Here is a 20,642-nt window from a genome sequence, read left to right on the forward strand (position 1 = left end):
AATGGAACTGTTTACTCATGGTTTTGCATCGGGTCTAATAGTGTTTTTAACTGCCCCGTTTTTCAACAGTTCCTTTGCAAAGCTTGAATCATTTAATGAATGTTCACAAGTGATCAATTCTGATATGAGCCAAAAAAAGCATGCAACCCATGCTGAAATACGCTGAAGGCACATCCACATGATGCACATACATAGCACAAAGCATGGTGTAAACTAGACACACACACATATCCAGTTTCCAGTATCACCCTTCACTGAAATGCACATCGCTGGAAACACATCAAGATGGTCAAAGACGTCTATCTAGTGGATGTTTATATATACCAACAATTAAAAATAGCGCAGATGGACGTGAGAACGTGTCCATGATGCATTTGTGCCCAAAACAAAAGAGGAGGCACAGCAGCTGAATGAAACCAAATGGTGTCTCCTTTTCAGAGTTGTAACTTGTCACCGCGTTTTTAAAAAGCAGCTTGAGATAAATGAAAACTGTTGAATACATCTGTCTAGTGCATGTATATACACTCACCTAAAGGATTATTAGGAACATCTGTTCAATTTCTCATTAATGCAATTATCTAATCAACCAATCACATGGCAGTTGCTTCAATGCATTTAGGGGTGTGGTCCTGGTCAAGACAATCTCCTGAACTCCAAACTGAATGTCAGAATGGGAAAGAAAGGTGATTTAAGCAATTTTGAGCATGGCATGGTTGTTGGTGCCAGACGGGCCGGTCTGAGTATTTCACAATCTGCTCAGTTACTGGGATTTTCACACACAACCATTTCTAGGGTTTACAAAGAATGGTGTGAAAAGGGAAAAACATCCAGTATGTGGCAGTCCTGTGGCCGAAAATGCCTTGTTGATGCTAGAGGTCAGAGGCGAATGGGCCGACTGATTCAAGCTGATAGAAGAGCAACTTTGCCTGAAATAACCACTCGTTACAACCGAGGTATGCAGCAAAGCATTTGTGAAGCCACAACATGCACAACCTTGAGGCGGATGGGCTATAACAGCAGAAGACCCCACCGGGTACCACTCATCTCCACTACAAATAGGAAAAAGAGGCTACAATTTGCAAGAGCTCACCAAAATTGGACAGTTGAAGACTGGAAAAATGTTGCCTGGTCTGATGAGTCTCGATTTCTGTTGAGACATTCAGATGGTAGAGTCAGAATTTGGCGTAAACAGAACGAGAACATGGATCCATCATGCCTTGTTACCACTGTGCAGGCTGGTGGTGGTGGTGTAATGGTGTGGGGGATGTTTTCTTGGCACACTTTAGGCCCCTTAGTGCCAATTGGGCATCGTTTCTGACCATGTCCATGCCTTTATGGCCACCATGTACCCATCCTCTGATGGCTACTTCCAGCAGGATAATGCACCATGTCACAAAGCTCAAATCATTTCAAATTGGTTTCTTGAACATGATAATGAGTTCACTGTACTAAAATGGCCCCCACAGTCACCAGATCTCAACCCAATAGAGCATCTTTGGGATGTGGTGGAACGGGAGCTTCGTGCCCTGGATGTGCATCCCACAAATCTCCATCAACTGCAAGATGCTATCCTATCAATATGGGCCAACATTTCTAAAGAATGCTTTCAGCACCATGTTGAATCAATGCCACGTAGAATTAAGGCAGTTCTGAAGGTGAAAGGGGGTCAAACACAGTATTAGTATGGTGTTCCTAATAATCCTTTAGGTGAGTGTATATATACAATAATAATGAAAAATAGTCCAGATGGGTCCCCTTTGGTGTTCAGGAATAGTAAGTCCACACTGGGCCTGTCTGTCCTGCTCTCTCTCAGTTTATGAACTGAAGCACTAGTGGGCGGGGCCAAGGGTGCATTGATTTTAAGTAGGCGTTGCTGTCTTTTCACTGTAGAGGTGGTCAAAAATGAATGGACCCCTAGAGATGTAGGGTAGTCACGGAAGTAGAGAACGAGGTTTTTGTTGCCGCTTGGTTTCAATAAAAGCTTTTATTCCATTGGGGATTCATTCTAAGTCCTAAATATTACAATATGTTTTATAGTAGAATGACCTCTTCTGTATTTTATTCCTATATTCTACATTTTATTCCTCATCACATGACCCCTTTAATGGCTATTTCACTTTCTCCACATCATACCACTTTCTTTCTTTTCTTTTTTATCTCTTCATTTTCTTTATCTCTCTGTCTGCAGCTGGGCTCATATTTTGGAGCAGAGTTGTGTGTGTTGAATGTTTCTGGGTTGTTAGCAGTCGGAGCTCCTTTATTTTATGCCCATGGAGTGGGAGGAGAGGTCCGGATATGCCCGCTAAACACTGAGGTAATCAGGATTATCACACACACTCATACTTCAGTAAAATACTGATATAGTATAGTACACACAAGAAACATCTGTGATGGCACTATGTTTCAGTAATGGTATCAAATGGTAATACCATGATATTATGATATATTCCATGGTACTGTTTGATTACCATGGTCATATAACAAGGTACATCAAAGAATATCATGTTGTTACAATCGTTGTGGTGTCCAAAAAAAAAAACATGGTACTTCTATGGTACATCTTCAAGATCTATTGTGAGATCCTGGTACTCTTTATTAGTGAGAAGTTACTTGACAGTATTTAACACATACCTATAAACACTCTCTGTGAATGCAGATTCATGTCCTTTAACTTATAAACCTTTCATCACACAAAACTATAATGTTTACAATAGCATACTGTATGTGCTGAAACTCCCATTATCCCATTAGACACTGAACTGCTCAATGTTTCTCCGTGGAGCAGTGGGGAATGATTTTGGCCGGTTTGGTGCTTCTCTAGCCGCTCTACAGGACATGAATGGAGATGGTCTTGAAGAGTTGGCAGTGGGGGCATCTCACGAAGAGCAAGGCAATGGGGCAATTTACATTTTCTTGGGACGACCGGGAGGAATCAGAAAAGAATACAGTCAGGTAGGGAGAGGTTTTGCAGTATTTTACCGTTTGGTTGTGTGATGTATGGCTTTCAATCGCTAAAAATAATAGTGAACATGTTTTAAAACCCACAACAGATAGATTTGGATATCCTTCATAGATCTCTTTCCCTCTCCTTTACTTTCATGTGTAGAGAGTGAGTGGATCAGCAGTAGGCCATGGACTGCAGTATTTTGGAGTCTCTATTCACTCTGCAGGTGATCTGACTGCTGACTCTCTCACTGATGTAGTGGTGGGATCTAGAGGTGCTGTTACTGTACTCAGGCAAGTGTGTGTGTTTGTACAGTACATGTTTGTATCTGTAGTCTTGCAGAGCAACACTTTCGATTACCTACATAAATCCTTGTCCACTTTTCAGCTTAATTTGTACTAGAACCACCCACTTAAACAGGAAGAGACTGTTTGACCAACATGATAAGCAATCAACCACAGTTTGTTTAGTTTTTATGTGATGTTTATTAGAGGGTAAATCTGAGGCCATGTCCACACTAATAAGTTTTCATTTGAAAACGCATCTTTTTCTCTATGTTTTGGCCTTCCATCCATACAGAAACAGTGTTTTTGACAGTGAAAATTAAGTTTTTCGAAAACGCTCTCATTAGTGAATACATTTGAAAACGTGTTCACATAGAAAATGGGGATATCTGAAAACGATTACATATTTGCTATCATGTCATGCAGTCATGTGATCCATTCAACCCAAAACAATCAAGATGGTGGTCCATGTTGTAGCTACATTTTGATGCCCATATATATACACATGTGTAGATGCCTCATTCGGCTGGTTTGGATATGTCAGGCGTGGCGCCATCTTGGAACGGTTAACAAGGAAAGCTGTTTGAATATAAGTGAAAGGAGAAGAAGCCTCAGACTGCTGCATAAACTGCTGTTGAGTGAAGACAGTTCATCAAGTAATTAATTGACTGACAGGGTGCTTATTTACAATATATTCGCCAAGATATATTCATTTATAGAGGACTTTATATGCAGTTTGTTAAAACTTGTTTTAGATGTGAAGTCAGGAAATTGCATCAACTATCAACTTACTCACTATCATGAGTCTCTGAAAAGTTCTATATATAAAGACAACTTACTATGTGTCGAAAAAGTGGCATATAGCTGAGTGGTGGTGGCATAGTGGGCTAAAGCATATAACTGGTAAGCAGAAATCTGCTGGTTCGATCCCCACAGCTACCACCATTGTCTCCTTGAGCAAGGCACCTTCTCTTCAGGTTACTCCAGGGGTATTGTCCCTTACCCTTACTATTGAAGTTACTGTATATTGCATTTTAGATGTTAGATTTGAAAAAGATTTGAGATGTTTTTGAGTTAGATTCATTTATGGTTATAACCCATCTATCCCATTGGGTTTATGATCACTGGTACCACCACTTACAGTATATATCTGAAGCTTCCAGCATCAGACAGTGCTCTGATTATTAACATTATTTAAAAGAGCGTTTTACAAATATTCAGTTTAACTTGGAATTTTATATAATCTGAAATATTACCCAGTGTTTATGGAAAATCAGATAATGTGAAAGTTGGCTAGAAAATACTCCAGACTGTTGAAGATCGTATACCTTTATGTGCTGACAAACTGCTCTTGACCTTTCCAATATGGCGGATTCGCCAACGTGCCGTGGTCAATTGGAACAGCTGCTAATAAGGTGTCTATGTATGTATATCAATGGTTGTGTCTGCTATTCACTTTGTTAGCGTTGTTAAAGATAAATGTTACTTTGTACAACCTTCACATTGCATTCCTTCAAAGGCGACGGGAAGATTCCTCGGAATTGCTGTACGGTTAAGGAACACGAGGAGAATTGCGTTTCAGTCCACACAGGGAATGGCAATTTAAGAGTTTTCAAATGTTTCAGTGTGGATGAGAAACTTTTTCAAAAATGCTTGAAAACGGCAATGTGGCAGAGAGTGTTTAGAAAACGAAAACAATATTTTCAAATGTATTCAGATTAATGCGAGCAGAGCCTGAAATTGATAATCAATGTTGCTTGCCACAATAGTAGACTGATTAGCAATAAAACAGTAGCTCATTTAGATCATGGTGCAGCTGAAAAGATCAGCATTGCTGGACACCACCTTTTGTTGAGTTTTGGGGGCTGGTTTAACTAGCTTAACCAGCTTCATCAGAAAGACCATGATGGTCAGCCAGCTTCCCCAGCTAGGTTTTGCTGGTGAAAAGCATGGCTATGCTTGTCCACTAGCTAGACCAGCACCAAACAAGCACTAACCAGCATACTGGTTAAGCTGGCCTTTTCAGCTGGGTCTACAAATGGTTATTTAGATATTACAGTATAAAGTAATTAGTGAAAAATGAGTGGACATTTGATCAAAATTTGATCTGAGACTAGTCTGTGTGTACAAGGGAGGAATAGAAGCAAGAGTCTATAGTCTAGCTATGAAGAGCCATAATCTTATTCATGTTTAATCACATTTTAACAGAACTCAGCCGGTCATGTGTTTGCCCATAAACGTCACAGTTGACCCGCCAATCATTCCTCAGAAATTCTTCCATTGCTCCGCTCCCCTCGGCCTCAACATTTCTGTTGCAACACTTACCATTTGTGTCACCTTGAAGGAGGTTATCAAGGGTAATATACAAGGTGAGTTAGACTGTGAACTTGAGATAAATGTGCTAGTTGTTGATGAATGTTTAATTTTTCTGTAGTAAGGCCAATATTGATCAATCTGTAATTTTTTAAAGCAATGATTATTTAATCAATTGTGATGCAAAAAAGATAATTTTTGAATATAGTTTATGAAATCAAACATGTGCATGTGTATTTTTGCAGATCCTCTCACTGCTGTTGTATCAGTGGCTCTGGAGCTGGACTCTCAGCTCAGGACCCCTCGGTTGTTGTTTGGTCCCAGTTCAGCCTCCTTTTTCTGGACCCCCAGCAGCAACCTCACCACTATTTCTCCTGTCTGCACTACTCTCTCCATCAGCATCCCGGTCAGTGTGTGTGTGTGTGTGTGTGTGTGTGTGTGTGTGTGTGTGTGTGTGTGTGTGTGTGTGTGTGTGTGTGTGTGTGTGTTTGTGTGTGTGTGTGAGAAAGAGACTTGGGCACTTTCTTGTCCCTTTTTGATATATGAAGGTCTCATTAAAAATGTTATAAAAACTTTTTTATCATGCCTTCGTACAGATGTCTGTCCCACACCCAGCCTTTCAATATTAAAAAAAAATCCATTTTGAAAATACTAATTATTACATGTTTATAACTATGATCATCTCATTAAAGCATGAAATAAATATAAAGTAGGGATGTGAATTAATTTTATTTGTATAGCACTTTTCACAACAGCTTTACAGAACATCATGCATTAACAGACATACTGGTATCGGAATAAAGTCCGAAACCACGCTCATGTACTTGTACTCATGCTCGTAAAAATGCTCTGATACCAAAAATGATACATCTGATGTACTAATGACATGCAGTAAAGATTCAGCACACAAATTACAATCGTGTTGTGTCGTAGTGTCATTATTAAATCACAAAGGCTGCCATTTAATTCGATGAATATATAGTTTGCATGTTTTGCACACTTCAAAGTGAATGTGTGGAGCTGGTGTTGTGCTAACATATAGACACAAAGTGCTTAAACCTTTCAGAGCTCCTCCTTGGCTCATATACGTAAAGCACCATCATTAGCATTGCGCTCTGTTTGTAGCAGATAACAGCAATCAGAGCGCTAATTCACTTTGTTGCTCATGGTACATCCAGACTACATATTTATTTAAATAAATAGCTGCCTTTTGCTGTTTAATAATCACTTTGACTCACGTAGCGACCTGCTTTTTTTATTGAGAAGCTACCGTCATAGTAACACAGAAACATTTAAAAATGAAAGCACTGCCAAAATAAAAGCTCAATTTAAACAGAAATAGATCACTACTGTATAGTAATGTAATATTCACTGTAATACTACTACTACTACTACTAATAATAATAATAATAAATCAGTTGTAATTGTATTATATTATATTTGGATTGTGCTGTGAGGTTCTATATAAAATCACTTGATTTGATAAAAATTTTGAGTATTAATTGTTATATTTTCATTCGATTAATGTTTTAATGAATCAGTTTATTTAAACGCTATTTTTATGATAAAATTTAAATAAACTGTTGATATGAGATTCCGAATAAATTAAACAAAAAAGCTGTAACCCGCACACACAAACACAAGACGAGACAGTCACAATGTCGGAGAAAACTGCTTTATTCCAACAAAGGCAGGCAACAGTACAAACAGGGCAAATCCAGTGAAGAGGCGTCAAAGGGGAGCGTGATGTCGGAGCCGGGGAATCAGAATAGAAATAACAAGACGGGACTAGTGGGGAGCAAAAGACAGGGGAACAAGGGGAGCTGGCAAGCTAAGAGGAGGACAAGAGGAGTTCAAAACTAGACGAGACTAGCGGGGGGGCAAAGACACGGGAAACTAAATACAATAACCAACGGGTGTGAAACGAATGTGCTGTGATATAAATAGGGGAACTAACGAGCGGTGCAGGTGTAACGAATAAAGGGGTGATAAGACGAGTACAGGTGAAACTAATGATCTAGTGATTGGGACGAGTGCGGGTGAAACTAATACTGGTGATAGGAGAGCGGGCATGCAAGCCCGAGGAGGGAGACCTGCTAACGAGCATGAGAGCTCGTAGGAGCAAAACGAGCGTGGAAGCTCGAGGGAGCAAAACGAGCGTGCGAGCTCGAGGGAGCAAAACGAGCGTGCAAGCTCGAGGGAGCAAAACGAGCGTGCGAGCTCGAGGGAGCAAAACGAGCGTTCGAGCTCGAGGGAGCAAAACGAGCGTGCGAGCTCGAGGGGGCGGAACGAGTGTGCGAGCTCGAGGGGGCGGAGCGAGCGTGGAAGCTCGAGGGGGCGGAGCGAGGGAGCGGGGTTCGTGACAGTACTCCCCCCTCTAAAACGGACGGCTCCTGACGGCCGCGCTCGGTTGCGAGGAGCGCGACCTCTGGGAAGTGGTGCTGAACGATCCCAACAAACAAAAAACCCTGAACAGACAACCCACAAAACACACAAACAAAATTGAGGGCAGTCCAAGGGGCACAGAGGGAAATGAGACAGTCCATGGGGTCAATGGGCAGTTTCAAGGCAAGGTCAGGGGGAACATAGCGGACAGGCGGGTGGTCGTGAGATCTAGGGGGCATCCAAAGGGCAGAGACTGGGTCAGGGGGTCTGGAAGGCGACTGGAGGACAGGGACTGGGTCCGGGGGTCTGGAAGGTGACCACCGGACAGGAATAGGGTCCGGAGGCCAGGGAAGAGGCCACAGGACAGGAAGGGGGTCAGGAAGTCCGGGCTGAGCCGTGAAAGGCGGTGCCGTCAGAGACGGCACTGTAGGCGGCTCTTGAGGTGGGGTTCTGGAAGGCTCTGGAGGTGGAGCCGAAGGAGGCTTTAGGGGCGAAGGCCTGGAAGGCTCTGGAGGTGGAGCCGAAGGAGGCTTTAGGAGCGAAGGCCTGGAAGGCTCTGGAGGTGGAGCCAAGGGAGGCTTTAGGGGGGTAGGTCTGGAAGGCTCTGGAGGTGGAGGCCTGGAAGGCTCTGGAGGTGGAGCCGAAGGAGGCTTTAGGGGCGAAGGCCTGGAAGGCTCAGGAGGTGGAGCCAATGACGGTGGCGCCGTGGGAGGCTCTAGCGAGGTAGGCCTGGAAGGCTCTGGAGGTGGAGCCAAGGGAGGTGGCGCCGTGGGAGGTCCCCGAGGCGACGACCTGGCAGGCTCTGTAGTCTCGGGGGTAGAGCCGTAGGAGGCCCGAGAGGCGGAGCCGTAGGAGGCTCGAGAGGCGGAGCCATAGAAAGCTCTGGAGTCTTTGGGAGCAGAGCCGTGAGAGGCTCGGGAGGTGGAGCCGTGGGAGGCTCTGGAGGGGGAGCCGTAGGAGGCCCGAGAGGCGGAGCCGTAGGAGGCTCTAGTGGCAGAGTCATGGAAGGCTCGAGAGGAGGAGGAGCCCTGAGAGACTCGAGAGACGAAGCCGTGAGAGGCTTGAGGGGTGGAGCCATGAAAGACTCGAGGGGCGGAGCCCTGAGAGGCTCGAGGGGAGGAGGAGCCCTGAAAGACTCGAGAGGGGAAGCCCTGAGAGGCCTGAGAGGGGGAGGAGCCCTGACAGACTCGAGAGGTGAAGCCGTGAGAGGCTTGAGGGGTGGAGCCATGAAAGACTCGAGGGACGGAGCCCTGAGAGGCTCGAGGGGAGGAGGAGCCCTGAAAGACTCGAGAGGGGAAGCCCTGAGAGGCTTGAGAGGGGGAGGAGCCCTGAGAGACTCGAGAGGCAAAGCCGTGAGAGGCTTGAGGGGTGGAGCCATGAAAGACTCGATAGGCGAAGCCGTGAGAGGCTTGAGGGGTGGAGCCCTGAAAGACTCGAGAGGAGAAGCCCTGAGAGGCTTGGAAGGAGGGGGAGACCTGAAAGACTCGAGAGGAGAAGCCCTGGGAGGCTTGAGAGGCGGAGCTCTGGGAGGCTCGAGGGGTAAAGCTCTGGGAGGCTCGAGAGACTTGAAAGGCAGAACCCTGGGGGGCTTGGGAGGTAGAGCTCTGGGAGGCTTGGGAGGAGGAGCCTTGAAAGACTCGGGAGGAGAAGCCCTGAGAGGCTTGGAAGGAGGGGAGCCCTGAAAGACTCGGAGAGGAGAAGCCCTGGGAGGCTTGAGAGGCGGAGCTCTGGGAGGCTCGAGGGGTAGAGCTCTGGGAGGCTCGAGAGACTTGAAAGGCAGAACCCTGGGGGGCTTTGGAGGTAGAGCTCTGGGAGGCTCCAGAAACGGAGCCCTAGGAGGCTCAAGAGGAGGAGCCCTGGGAGGCTCGAGAGGAGGAGCCCTGGGAGGCTTGGGAGGAGGAGCCTTGGGAGGCTCGTGAGGCGGAGGCCGCGAGGGCTCTGAGGGGCGAGCAGAGGCTGGCAGAGCCGTGGAAGACTCTGAGGGCGGAGCAGAGGCTGGCAGAGTCGTGGAAGACTCTGAGGGCGGAGCAGAGCCCGGCAGAGCCGTGGAAGACTCTGAGGGCGGAGCAGAGCTCGGCAGAGCCGTGGAAGACTCTGAGGGCGGAGCAGAGCTCGGCAGAGCCGTGGAAGACTCTGAGGGCGGAGTAGAGCCCGGCAGAGTCGTGGAATACTCTGGGGGCGGAGCAGAGCCCGGCAGAGTCGTGGAAGACTCTGAGGGAACCTCTGCGGTCTTGAGCACAAGACGAGACTGGGGAGAAGGGGCCCTCTTCCTTCTCTGACGTCTTCGGCCAACAGGGGATGTGGCCATGGGGACGGTCGAGGCTACAGGCGCTGGCTCTGGGGCGGTCGAGGCTACAGGCGCTGGCTCGCTGACCGTGGCAGACATGGGCGCTGGCTCGTTGGCCGTGGCGGGCATGGGCGCTGGCTCGTTGGCCGTGGCGGGCATGGGCGCTGGCTCGTTGGCCGTGGCGGGCATGGGCGCTGGCTCGTGGGCCGTGGCGGGCATGGGCGCTGGCTCGTGGGCCGTGGCGGGCATGGGCACTGGCTCGTTGGCCGTGTTGGGCATGGGCGCTGGCTCGTTGGCCGTGGCGGGCATGGGCGTTGACTCGCTGGCCGTGCCAGGCTTCGAGGCTGGGGCCGTGACGGGCTTCGGGACTAGGGGCGTGACAGGCTTCGGGACTGGGGCCGTGACAGGCTTTGGGACTGGGGCCGTGACAGGCCTCGGGACTGGGGCCGTGTAAGGCTTCGGGGCTAGGGCCGTGTAAGGCTTCGGGGCTAGGGACCAGGCATGAATGATGAGGCTGGCTCATTCAGTCCATATTGAAAAATGTCTTTCAGAGCCACCTCATCAAAATTCACCTGGTTAGCCAGGGCACAAAAATCCACAACATAAGCCTCTAGGGTTGGCTCCTGGCGAAAACCAAGAGTCGGGCTGCTGGCTCCATAATGTCAAGGGCGGGGTTATGAGTTACATAACCGCTGCTTTGCATGAAAAACCCTTGGTTAGCGTCAGAAGAGCCATAAAACCTCTCCGGGGATGGAGAGCATACGGCGCTCGCGGATGCATGGAGAGCATCAACGGGCTCAGGGGCAGACACAGGTGAAACAGGGTGAAATAAATCAGACATAGCACATACCTGCTGCCCCTGGGCCGCGAGCGCTTGGTCAAGCTTCCAAACAGTAGCTCCTCGCACTGAATGTGACGTGTACCTCCGCTCTAGTGAGCTGCGCGAATCCTCAGCGCGGGGCATTGTGACTGTCTTCGGTATAGTTTGGTTATTTTGTAACCCGCACACACAAACACAAGACGAGACAGTCACAATGTCGGAGAAAACTGCTTTATTCCAACAAAGGCAGGCAACAGTACAAACAGGGCAAATCCAGTGAAGAGGCGTCAAAGGGGAGCGTGATGTCGGAGCCGGGGAATCAGAATAGAAATAACAAGACGGGACTAGTGGGGAGCAAAAGACAGGGGAACAAGGGGAGCTGGCAAGCTAAGAGGAGGACAAGAGGAGTTCAAAACTAGACGAGACTAGCGGGGGGGCAAAGACACGGGAAACTAAATACAATAACAAACGGGTGTGAAACGAATGTGCTGTGATATAAATAGGGGAACTAACGAGCGGTGCAGGTGTAACGAATAAAGGGGTGATAAGACGAGTACAGGTGAAACTAATGATCTAGTGATTGGGACGAGTGCGGGTGAAACTAATACTGGTGATAGGAGAGCGGGCATGCGATCCCGAGGAGGGAGACCTGCTAACGAGCATGAGAGCTCGTAGGAGCAAAACGAGCGTGGAAGCTCGAGGGAGCAAAACGAGCGTGCAAGCTCGAGGGAGCAAAACGAGCGTGCGAGCTCGAGGGAGCAAAACGAGCGTGCGAGCTCGAGGGGGCGGAACAAGCGTGCGAGCTCGAGGGGGCGGAACGAGCGTGCGAGCTCGAGGGGGCGGAACGAGCGTGGAAGCTCGAGGGGGCGGAGCGAGGGAGCGGGGTTCGTGACAAAAGCAGGTATTGGACTTGGTAACGGTGAGCACCAAAAAGGAAGTAGTGGTACGCGTTCTCAAAAAATGGGAAAAGTATTTCAATATTTATTGTTTGAAAATTATTTATATTAATTCAAAGAAATACAATATTATCATTAATTATATCAGCCATTACATTTCACCATCCCTTTTCATTTTTATTAAAAACGTTAGTGCACTTGTTTACCATGTCAAGTAAAGTGTCAGTGTAGCACATACTTGAGAAGAAATATGAGACAAGTAATGTTTATAGAAAATAAATACAAATTCAAGGTAAATCACTTGTGAATAGAGAATTCAATTCATTTCCAATCAAACTGTAATTTTGTTAAATTATGCAAATCACATAATATTTATTTGTGTGTATTAATAAAATGTTATCTATGAAATGAACCTTAGAAAGACAGAGGATGTGGCCGTTTTATTTCAAAAACTGTAAAAGTTTCTTTCCTTCAACATCAGTTCCACCACTGAATTCGAATAAACCCAATACAGATATATATGCATATGATATTATGCTGCACGAGGGCTATATCTGTAATGTGTTTATTAGAATCCTGGTTTGTTGCAATCTTCGAAACCATTTTGAGTGTTCAAAGCCTATTGTGACCAGGGCTACAGTCTCCTTCTCATTGGATACCATTGTATACTATGGATTGGAAAAAGAAAAGAAAAAACACTGAAAATGACTGCAAAGTATTAAGCTCTACTTTAACAAAGCCTCAACAAGTAGAGCTGTGCCACTTAAATTATGCATGCTTTTATATGTCCTCTGTCTAACTGAATTGTGTATGTTTTCAAAACAGGAGTGTATATCAGACTACCATGAGGTTCCTCTCTCAATACGGATGAATGTAACAGGACAATTGATTCCAGGAACAAGAGACCTGAGACCAGTGCTGAGCCCTGACTGCCACCCTACATTCACAGGGATGGTAAGTGTGTGTGTGCGCGCGTGTGTGCATGCAGATATGTGTGAATATAGACAGACAGACAGATTTGCACAATATTAAATGGTCTTGATTTCCTCATTTGCTGGTACTTCTCATTCTCACTGCAGTGTGGTTTCTCACTGAAACCCTCCTCATCTAGATCTGCTTCACTGAGATTTTTTGTATGTCAAATTGTCTTAGCATGGATTGCACACTTGACACAGCATTTCTGCATATGCTGTTAATAGCAAGTCTTTGTTTTTTGCTGTGCAGCTACAGTATAAGCAGATCTTCTCTGTCAAGACCCAATCAAATAACTGAAAACGCATTAAAAACCACATCCTGCAGTGACTCTTTTTGTGCTGTTTGCTCTCTGTAAGTGGTGTTTGTTGACTATGGCTGAGGCTGACTGACTGCCCCCTTTATACAGAATTTCCCTTCGGGATGGTTCACTGAGATTTTGTTTATATAAATAATCACACTGAATTAACGTGTTAAATCGAAAAGCCTTAAAGGTATAGTTCACCCAAAAATGGAATGCCATCCCAAATGTGTAGGACGTTCTTTCTTCCCAAGTGAAGATTTGTAGAAGAATATTTCAGCTCTGAAGGTCCTTACAATGCATGTTAACAGTGTCCAAAACTTTGAAGCTCAAAAAAGCACATAAAGGTAGTATAAAACAGTGGCGATTTCTCAGGGTCAGCAAAGCCTTCTCTGCTGGCCTAACATAACAAATAAACAAATATTTTTCATCCTTTCATTCTCAATCTCCCTTTTGCCTATGTATTTTTAATTGCTATCCACTCTTAATTAATCTACAAACATATAGAGAAAAAAGAAAAGTTTATCCAATCAGAAATTATTCCTTGATGCTTACAAGCGAAGCGTGACCACTGTTTCACAAATCACATGCCTGAATCCGAATCAGCGCATGAACAGGGTGACTGGAGTGGTGGTGGTGTAGTGGTCTAAGCACATAACTGGTAATATGGTGATCAGAAGGATGCTGGTTCTAGCCCCACAGCCACCACCATTGTGTCCTTGAGCAAGGCACTTAACTCCAGGATGCTCCAGGGGGATTGTTCCTGTAATAAGTGCACTGTAAGTCGCTTTGGATAAAAGCGTCTGCCAAATGCATAAATGTAAATGTAAATGTAAATGTGTCTTATTCATTGTGAAACTGTGTTTTCTTAATGGCATGAATCACAGTGAAGGCCTAGACTTTAAATGCCCGTTTGTTTATATAATGCCACTGTTGCTTTTCATGAAAAAAAAAAAAAAGTTATTCATTATTTTCCATTTACTAAATGCTAAGGGGATTTTTTTCACAGTCTGGGATAGGGCAATGATTAGCAACAACACTGATTTTGATGGACAAAATCAGATGGACACTGATTTTCTTCCATCCATCCATCCATCCATCCATCCATCCATCCATCGTCAACCGCTTATCCTGTGTACAGGGTCGCGGGGGGCTGGAGCCTATCCCAGCTAACATTGGGCGAAAGGCAGGGGACACCCTGGACAGGTCGCCAGTCCATCGCACTGATTTTCTTATAGGACAAAAATGTCTGTGTCAAAAAACTGCCATAAAAATAATATATTTTAATATTATTTTATACTTTCACTGAACTTAGATTTTTTAACCAACATCAGTGCTGATCATAACTACCAAATATTGTTTTTTACACACAAATTTCTCAATACACAAATACAAAACACACTCTGACATCGATACCAACACACCCACACAATTTTAGCTGCATCATGTATTCAGTTGGCCTGCAGTGCTCTATAATACAGCAAGCAGAAAATAGGAAAAAAAGCATGTATTTGCTCCATAGTCTAAACATGAGAAAAATGGCAAAATCTGGTGGAAAATATGACAAAATGTAAATTTTGAAGCCAGGGCACCGGAGTGAATGCATAATATCATAGAATTCATGTTTTTATGCTTTAATGGCACTGGGATCAAATATTGCCGTTTTAACGGATTTCAATGGGGAAATTTTTGTCCATAAGTTTCTGAGTGTATCTATTTTGTGAACACAGTGTGTTATAGATTTATTAATTCAAGGTTGAAATATCAAAATTCCCCCAAAATACACACCCTTTTTTTTTTTTTACCCAAAATGTATGCCGTTGGCATTAACACAGCCAAAATGATCGAAAAAAAAAAACAAAAGTGAAAAAGACAAAAATGTCCCAATGGTCCCACAAGGATTAAGTCTTTTTTCCTAAAAATCTATTTCAAAAAGCCCCCCTAAGCACATTCACGAGAGGTCTTCTGTTTTTTGGTGATTTGTGTTTTTCAGGTGCTTTTGGAGAAGGTGTGTGGGGAAGATCATGTGTGTGTATCGGACTTAAATGTTTCTCTCTCTTTTGTGAGGTTTGTGTTCAATTTTGGTTCACTTTTGGCTCATGCTCTATATGCCTTGTAATGAATCAAACCACATCTGTGTTATAATTTTAATATCTCTTTTTCAGTGATACAGTGGTGAGCACTGCAGGTTACCCTGTTAATCTCTCAGTGGAGGTGACCAATAATGGAGAAGATTCCACAGACACTGAACTATTCCTTCAGCATCCCACCATACTGTCCTTTACCCGTGTCAAAGCGGTCAGAACATCCCTAAAACAATTTATCACAGTTAATAATAATGATACAAAATAGCATGTGTCTTAAAACACACTCTTCAGATTAAAGAGTCCAGTGGACCTGCATGCAAGCCAACAATTTGTCCATAATGTAGTACCTTTGAGCATGTTATTTGACCTTCATTTAAGACATTTTAAACACATTCACCAAGGTTAAGTTTATAATAGCTTGTTGCAGCTTTGCTTTCACTTTCAGGTTACACTTATAGTTATAGTTCACCCAAAAATTTTAATTCTCACATCATGTACTCACCCTCATGCCATCCCAGATGTGTATGACTTGCAAACGAAGATTTTGAGAAGAATTTCTCTGCTCATTTGGTCCACACAATGCAAGTCAATGGTGGCCAAAACTTTGGAAATCCAAAAAGCACACAAATGCAGCATAAAAGTAATCCATAAGACTCCAGATGATAAATGTATGTCTTCAGAAGCGATATAATATGTGTGGGTGAGAAACAGATACTTAAGTCTTTTTTGTACTATAAATCTCCACTTTCACATTCTTCTTTTGTTTTTGGCGATTTGCATTCTTTCTACATATCGTCACCTACTGGGCTGGAAGGAAAATTTATAGTAAAAAAGGACTTAATTACTGACCTGTTTCTCACTCACACCTATCATATTGCTTCAGAATTTATGAATTTAACAAATGGAGTCATATGGATTACTTTTTTGTAGCCTTTATGTGCTTTTTGGCACTTAAACATTTTGGTCACCATTCACTAGCACTTTAAGAACGTACAGAGCTGAAATATCCTTCAAAAAATATTTGTTTGTGTTCAGCAGAAGAAAACAGTCATACACATCTGGGATGGAAATGAGAGAATTTTCCTTTTTTGGTGAACTATCCCTTTAAGAACCTGTCCTGCTGTACTTATAACAACATCATTTCCAGGAAAATCTTGAAGTCTTGTTCTTTCTCATGCTGTAGTCTAGTGGACAGGTGCTGTGTGTGTCCAATCAGACTGAGCTCTCAAACCTCACACGCACGACATGCCGGCTTGCAAGGATTTTCCGCCAGAGAGCGAAGGTTAGTAAACCACCAGAACAACTTTCATCAACACTGACCTCACAAAGCCTTTCTTTACAATGTGCTGGACTGTTTCTCACTGTAAATTGCTATGTCTGATAAATGGGTGTTGCTAAAGTTTCAACAAACCTCTAACCCCAAGTGTTAAATGTATGTATGTATGTTGCACTGTTCAGTGCAGTTTTCTGATGCAAACAGCTATAAATGTTTTTTTATTTAATTAAATAATATATCTTGTCTTTTTTTCCCCCAAGACCACATTATTGATGTCATTCACAGTATCTACACCTGTAGCTGTAAACCAACGCTTGGTTGTGAATGCATTAGTCAAAAGGTAAGTCCCCAACACTTGAGTTTAAACCCAAACCATTCTGTACACTTCACTACCTAAAGAAATACACAAATCACAAAGTTGTTTTTTGCCCTTATTTCTTAGAGCTAAACTAAGATCTTTCTTCCCATTACAGTAAAAATGAGAACAATGACACAATGCAAGACAATCTTGCAACTACATTCGTGGTCATCAAACTTCCTATTAATGTTGTGGTGAGAGAGTACGTGGCGAGTTTCTTTTTTCACTTCAGATTGTTTACGTTACTGTATTTGGGTAATTGTAATATGTTGATAAGGAAATTATTGCTTGTGTGTGGATTCAGTGGGCATGTTGCTTGTTTATATTTCAGTGGAGGCTCAACACGATTTATGAGATATCCTCACAGCACACAGCTTGAACATGTCTATATGGTAAAGGACTTGGTGTCCCTAATCCACATATAGTGCTCTTTTCAAGTCAACATGAAATTAAAATTGACCCCTCTGAGACTCTTTCTGGTCTTCTTAAGCACAATTCATTCATATTCATAAGTTCACTTTAAATTTATACTCATATTATTATTCGATTTTTCTCACAACTAACAGTTTTCTCTCTGTTCCCTACCTAAATAATAAAACTAGGTTGAGAACAATGGACAATTGTCTGTACCTGTGAATATTTCCTTCGTGTTGCCGGAGGAGATGGGGTTGGGGTTCTCATGGACATCTGAAATCGTGAGTTGTGACATGTACAAATGGGAGTAGATATTGGAATGACAAGGAATGTTGTGGAAGCACTTTTAACATCCTGAGACCCGAGCGTGACTGCTGTGTGCATTTTCCATTCCCCTTTTTGATTTGTAACCAGTGGCACCTAATAAACATGCAAAAAAAAAAATAATTGTTTACACCACATATGTGGACAGCAGGACTAAGTAAAGTAATGTCCACGCATGTGCACGCGGGGTCTCAGGAGGTTAAGTTGGGTCCCATTTTTCAAATGTTGCCTACTTGGGTATAGTGAAACATTTTTGGGTGAACAAGGGATTTGCTGCTCTTCCAAGCAAGGGTAAAGGATATTCAGCAATGTTGTCAGAACAGCAAGAGGTATTTATCAGCTGTACGCTAATTATTCCAGTTAGGTCTGTCAACTGACTACAATTATAAACAGGGCAGGACTTGTAATCTGGCATACCTGGCATTTTCCCTGTGGGCTGATGCACTCTGGGGCCGATCAGGGGCGGACTGGCCATCGGGCGAACCAAGCAGGCCGGTGGGTCTGCTGCGAAACGGGCCTAATAAGCTAATATGAGCCACCACGTTATGCAGAACAGTACACAAAATGGCGCTACGATATGCAGCAAAGGCCAGATAACAACTTTTGGCTCAAATCCCAAAAAATATTATAAGGCCTTTCTAAGGATGCATCAGTATTTAGATGATTTTGGAGCATCTCATTTTGGTTGTGTCGCTGTGCCAAGTTAAGCATAGTTTAAAACTTAAACTTAAAACACGTCTCGAGACTCTGCATTCGGAGTTACCGGTCCGTCCAGCTGCATTTGAAAGCAAAAACGCATTCTCATCTTGTATTATCTGCTGTTAGTAGCTATGGTTGTTGTCTGTTCAGCTGGAGTTGTGCTTACTGCCCCCTGCTGATTTATTGCACAATTGATTTAATGCATAATTTTTTTCTTAAAAATCCAATTTAATTTACGTGTTAAATTGACAGCCCTAATTCCAGTAGATACCCACATTAATGCCAAGTTATCCTGAAACTTATCTGGCTAACCAAGGTTGACAGGGCGTGTGAGAGGGTGGAGCCGGGTTGTGATTCTACACGACTGCGGACGGTGGTGTGTGAGAGAGAGAGAGAGAGAGAGAGAGAGAGAGAGAGAGAGAGAGAGAGAGAGAGAGCGCGAGCGTGAGCGCATTTATGGGCAGCTGCCTCATGTGTGTTTGTGTGTGTGTCTTTTTATTTAATTAAATGTTGTTTATATCGTCAAGCCAGTTTTCACCTCCTCCTTTCCCTTAATTCCTATACACCAAGTTAACCCTAACAAACTTGGTTAAACTTGATCGAACTGACCTTTACCCTCAAAGTGACCCTTACCCATGACCAGTCACAGGCAATCACATCACATGAGATCTGACAGTATCAGGGGTCAGGACACATTTAAAAACATTAAAAGTAGCACGACTGCATGATAACATCCTCAATCCTTGTGTTTGTGAAAGTCTTTCTTAAAACATCTAATGACGTTTTTAGTGTAGAGCAGAAGTAGGACATAAACGTAATGTGCTAAAACACTGCAAACTCTCATTTCCTCTTTTCCCTTTTGTGTGTGTGATGTGTGTTTATGATCCAGAATGGAACTGGTGCAAACTGTGAAAAGCTAGGTCTCCCCAAAAATGTTAAAAGCTCCAATATGATACCGGTAAGCTTGTCTTTCATAACTTACTTTCTTCTGTGGAACACAAAAGAACATTTTAGCAGTTTTGTTTTGAAGAATGTCCTGGTTGCTCTTTTCCACACAATGAAAGTGACACTATCAAGCTACAAAATTAGCATAAACACCATAACATTTCCATAAAAGTAGTTTTATTTGACTTGTGTGCTATATTCCTGTCTTCTGAAGTCATATGATAGCTTTGTGCGAGTAACAGACTGTCAAGTTGTTATTGACCGATAATCATATTAAGATTCAAGAACTTTCAAAAATGGCATGTCAAGCAGAATTGTGATTTTCATATTTGACTGAACCTATCCCTTTAACCTCACATATTGACTGTCAAGAGTTTTCTTACTTTGGTAACGTGTGTCTTGCTCCTTTTTGTCTGGCAGCATTGTAATGTATCTTCATGTAATGTGATCGGTTGCACCATTCATCTGTTGACTCGTGATACACCAATCAGCTTTGTGTTTACTGGGAATATCAGTTCAGGCAAGCAGGTAAAATATTAGTTCTAACTTATTTCACATACTGTAAGTTCTCTAAAACAGCTGCTTTATATAGTCATATGAAAGCAGTTGTCGTTGGCTTTTCGTTTACTATATATCTGTCGTGTTATTTTCAGGTGACGGGTTGGCAGGTTAGCATCATGAGTTGGGGATTTCTCTCATTTGACAATGAGCAGTTCATCCAGTATCCCCCCGATGACTCTCACCAGCTCTCTGTAAGAAAACAACAACTACATCATCCTCTAACATCAATTTTAAAACTTAGTTCGAGCTCTAAAATCTGATTGGATGAGCCATGTTTGAATCTGTTGTAAAATAGCTCATACACACACACACACACACACACACACACACACCTGTGACAACACATCTGTTGAATTCTTCAGTATATTAAAACAGCAGTTTGCAACTGGCAATCAGAAACCACGTGCAATGTGCTATATTATATATTAAAAAAAAGAATAGAATTGTTTATTGTGATTAATATTATGAGCACATTTTTATTATTTATTGAACAGTCCTCTGTTTTTAATCTGTTATCTGACATTTGGTATATTTCCTAATATCTAATCATGGGCTTTGACAATGGAGTTATGTTGGCTTGACAACTGTTTATCTACAAACTTTGTTTAGGTATTTTTTTCAAAATCCCTAAATGAAGGCCAAAATGTTTGAACTTGAACTCATCCTAAAGCTTTCAAGCTACATCCACTAAACTTGGCACAGAGCTTCAGAATGTTCTAGAATAGTGTGCTATGTCTTTTCGAACTGATTTTCACACTGCGGAAGATCACAAATCA

The 20,642-nt window shown here is 43.4% G+C and overlaps 1 protein-coding gene across 1 annotated transcript in view; it reads left to right on the forward strand.

Annotated features, from left to right (window-relative positions):
* The window catches only part of LOC127623917 (integrin alpha-X-like), a 52,293-nt gene that overhangs the window by 25,840 nt on the left and 5,811 nt on the right, over positions 1-20,642 (forward strand). The window contains exons 13-28 of the mRNA XM_052098504.1: positions 2,189-2,314; positions 2,752-2,952; positions 3,107-3,237; positions 5,437-5,597; positions 5,787-5,947; positions 12,755-12,883; positions 15,196-15,269; positions 15,368-15,500; positions 16,473-16,571; positions 16,826-16,905; positions 17,039-17,125; positions 17,255-17,315; positions 17,526-17,618; positions 19,250-19,318; positions 19,726-19,833; positions 19,959-20,057. Of these exons, the coding sequence (XP_051954464.1) occupies positions 2,189-2,314; positions 2,752-2,952; positions 3,107-3,237; positions 5,437-5,597; positions 5,787-5,947; positions 12,755-12,883; positions 15,196-15,269; positions 15,368-15,500; positions 16,473-16,571; positions 16,826-16,905; positions 17,039-17,125; positions 17,255-17,315; positions 17,526-17,618; positions 19,250-19,318; positions 19,726-19,833; positions 19,959-20,057 (1,812 nt within the window). The remainder of the gene's footprint in view (positions 1-2,188; positions 2,315-2,751; positions 2,953-3,106; positions 3,238-5,436; positions 5,598-5,786; positions 5,948-12,754; positions 12,884-15,195; positions 15,270-15,367; positions 15,501-16,472; positions 16,572-16,825; positions 16,906-17,038; positions 17,126-17,254; positions 17,316-17,525; positions 17,619-19,249; positions 19,319-19,725; positions 19,834-19,958; positions 20,058-20,642) is intronic.

Source organism: Xyrauchen texanus, chromosome 3, assembly GCF_025860055.1.
Source record: "Xyrauchen texanus isolate HMW12.3.18 chromosome 3, RBS_HiC_50CHRs, whole genome shotgun sequence".
In the NCBI taxonomy this organism is placed as follows: domain Eukaryota; kingdom Metazoa; phylum Chordata; class Actinopteri; order Cypriniformes; family Catostomidae; genus Xyrauchen; species Xyrauchen texanus.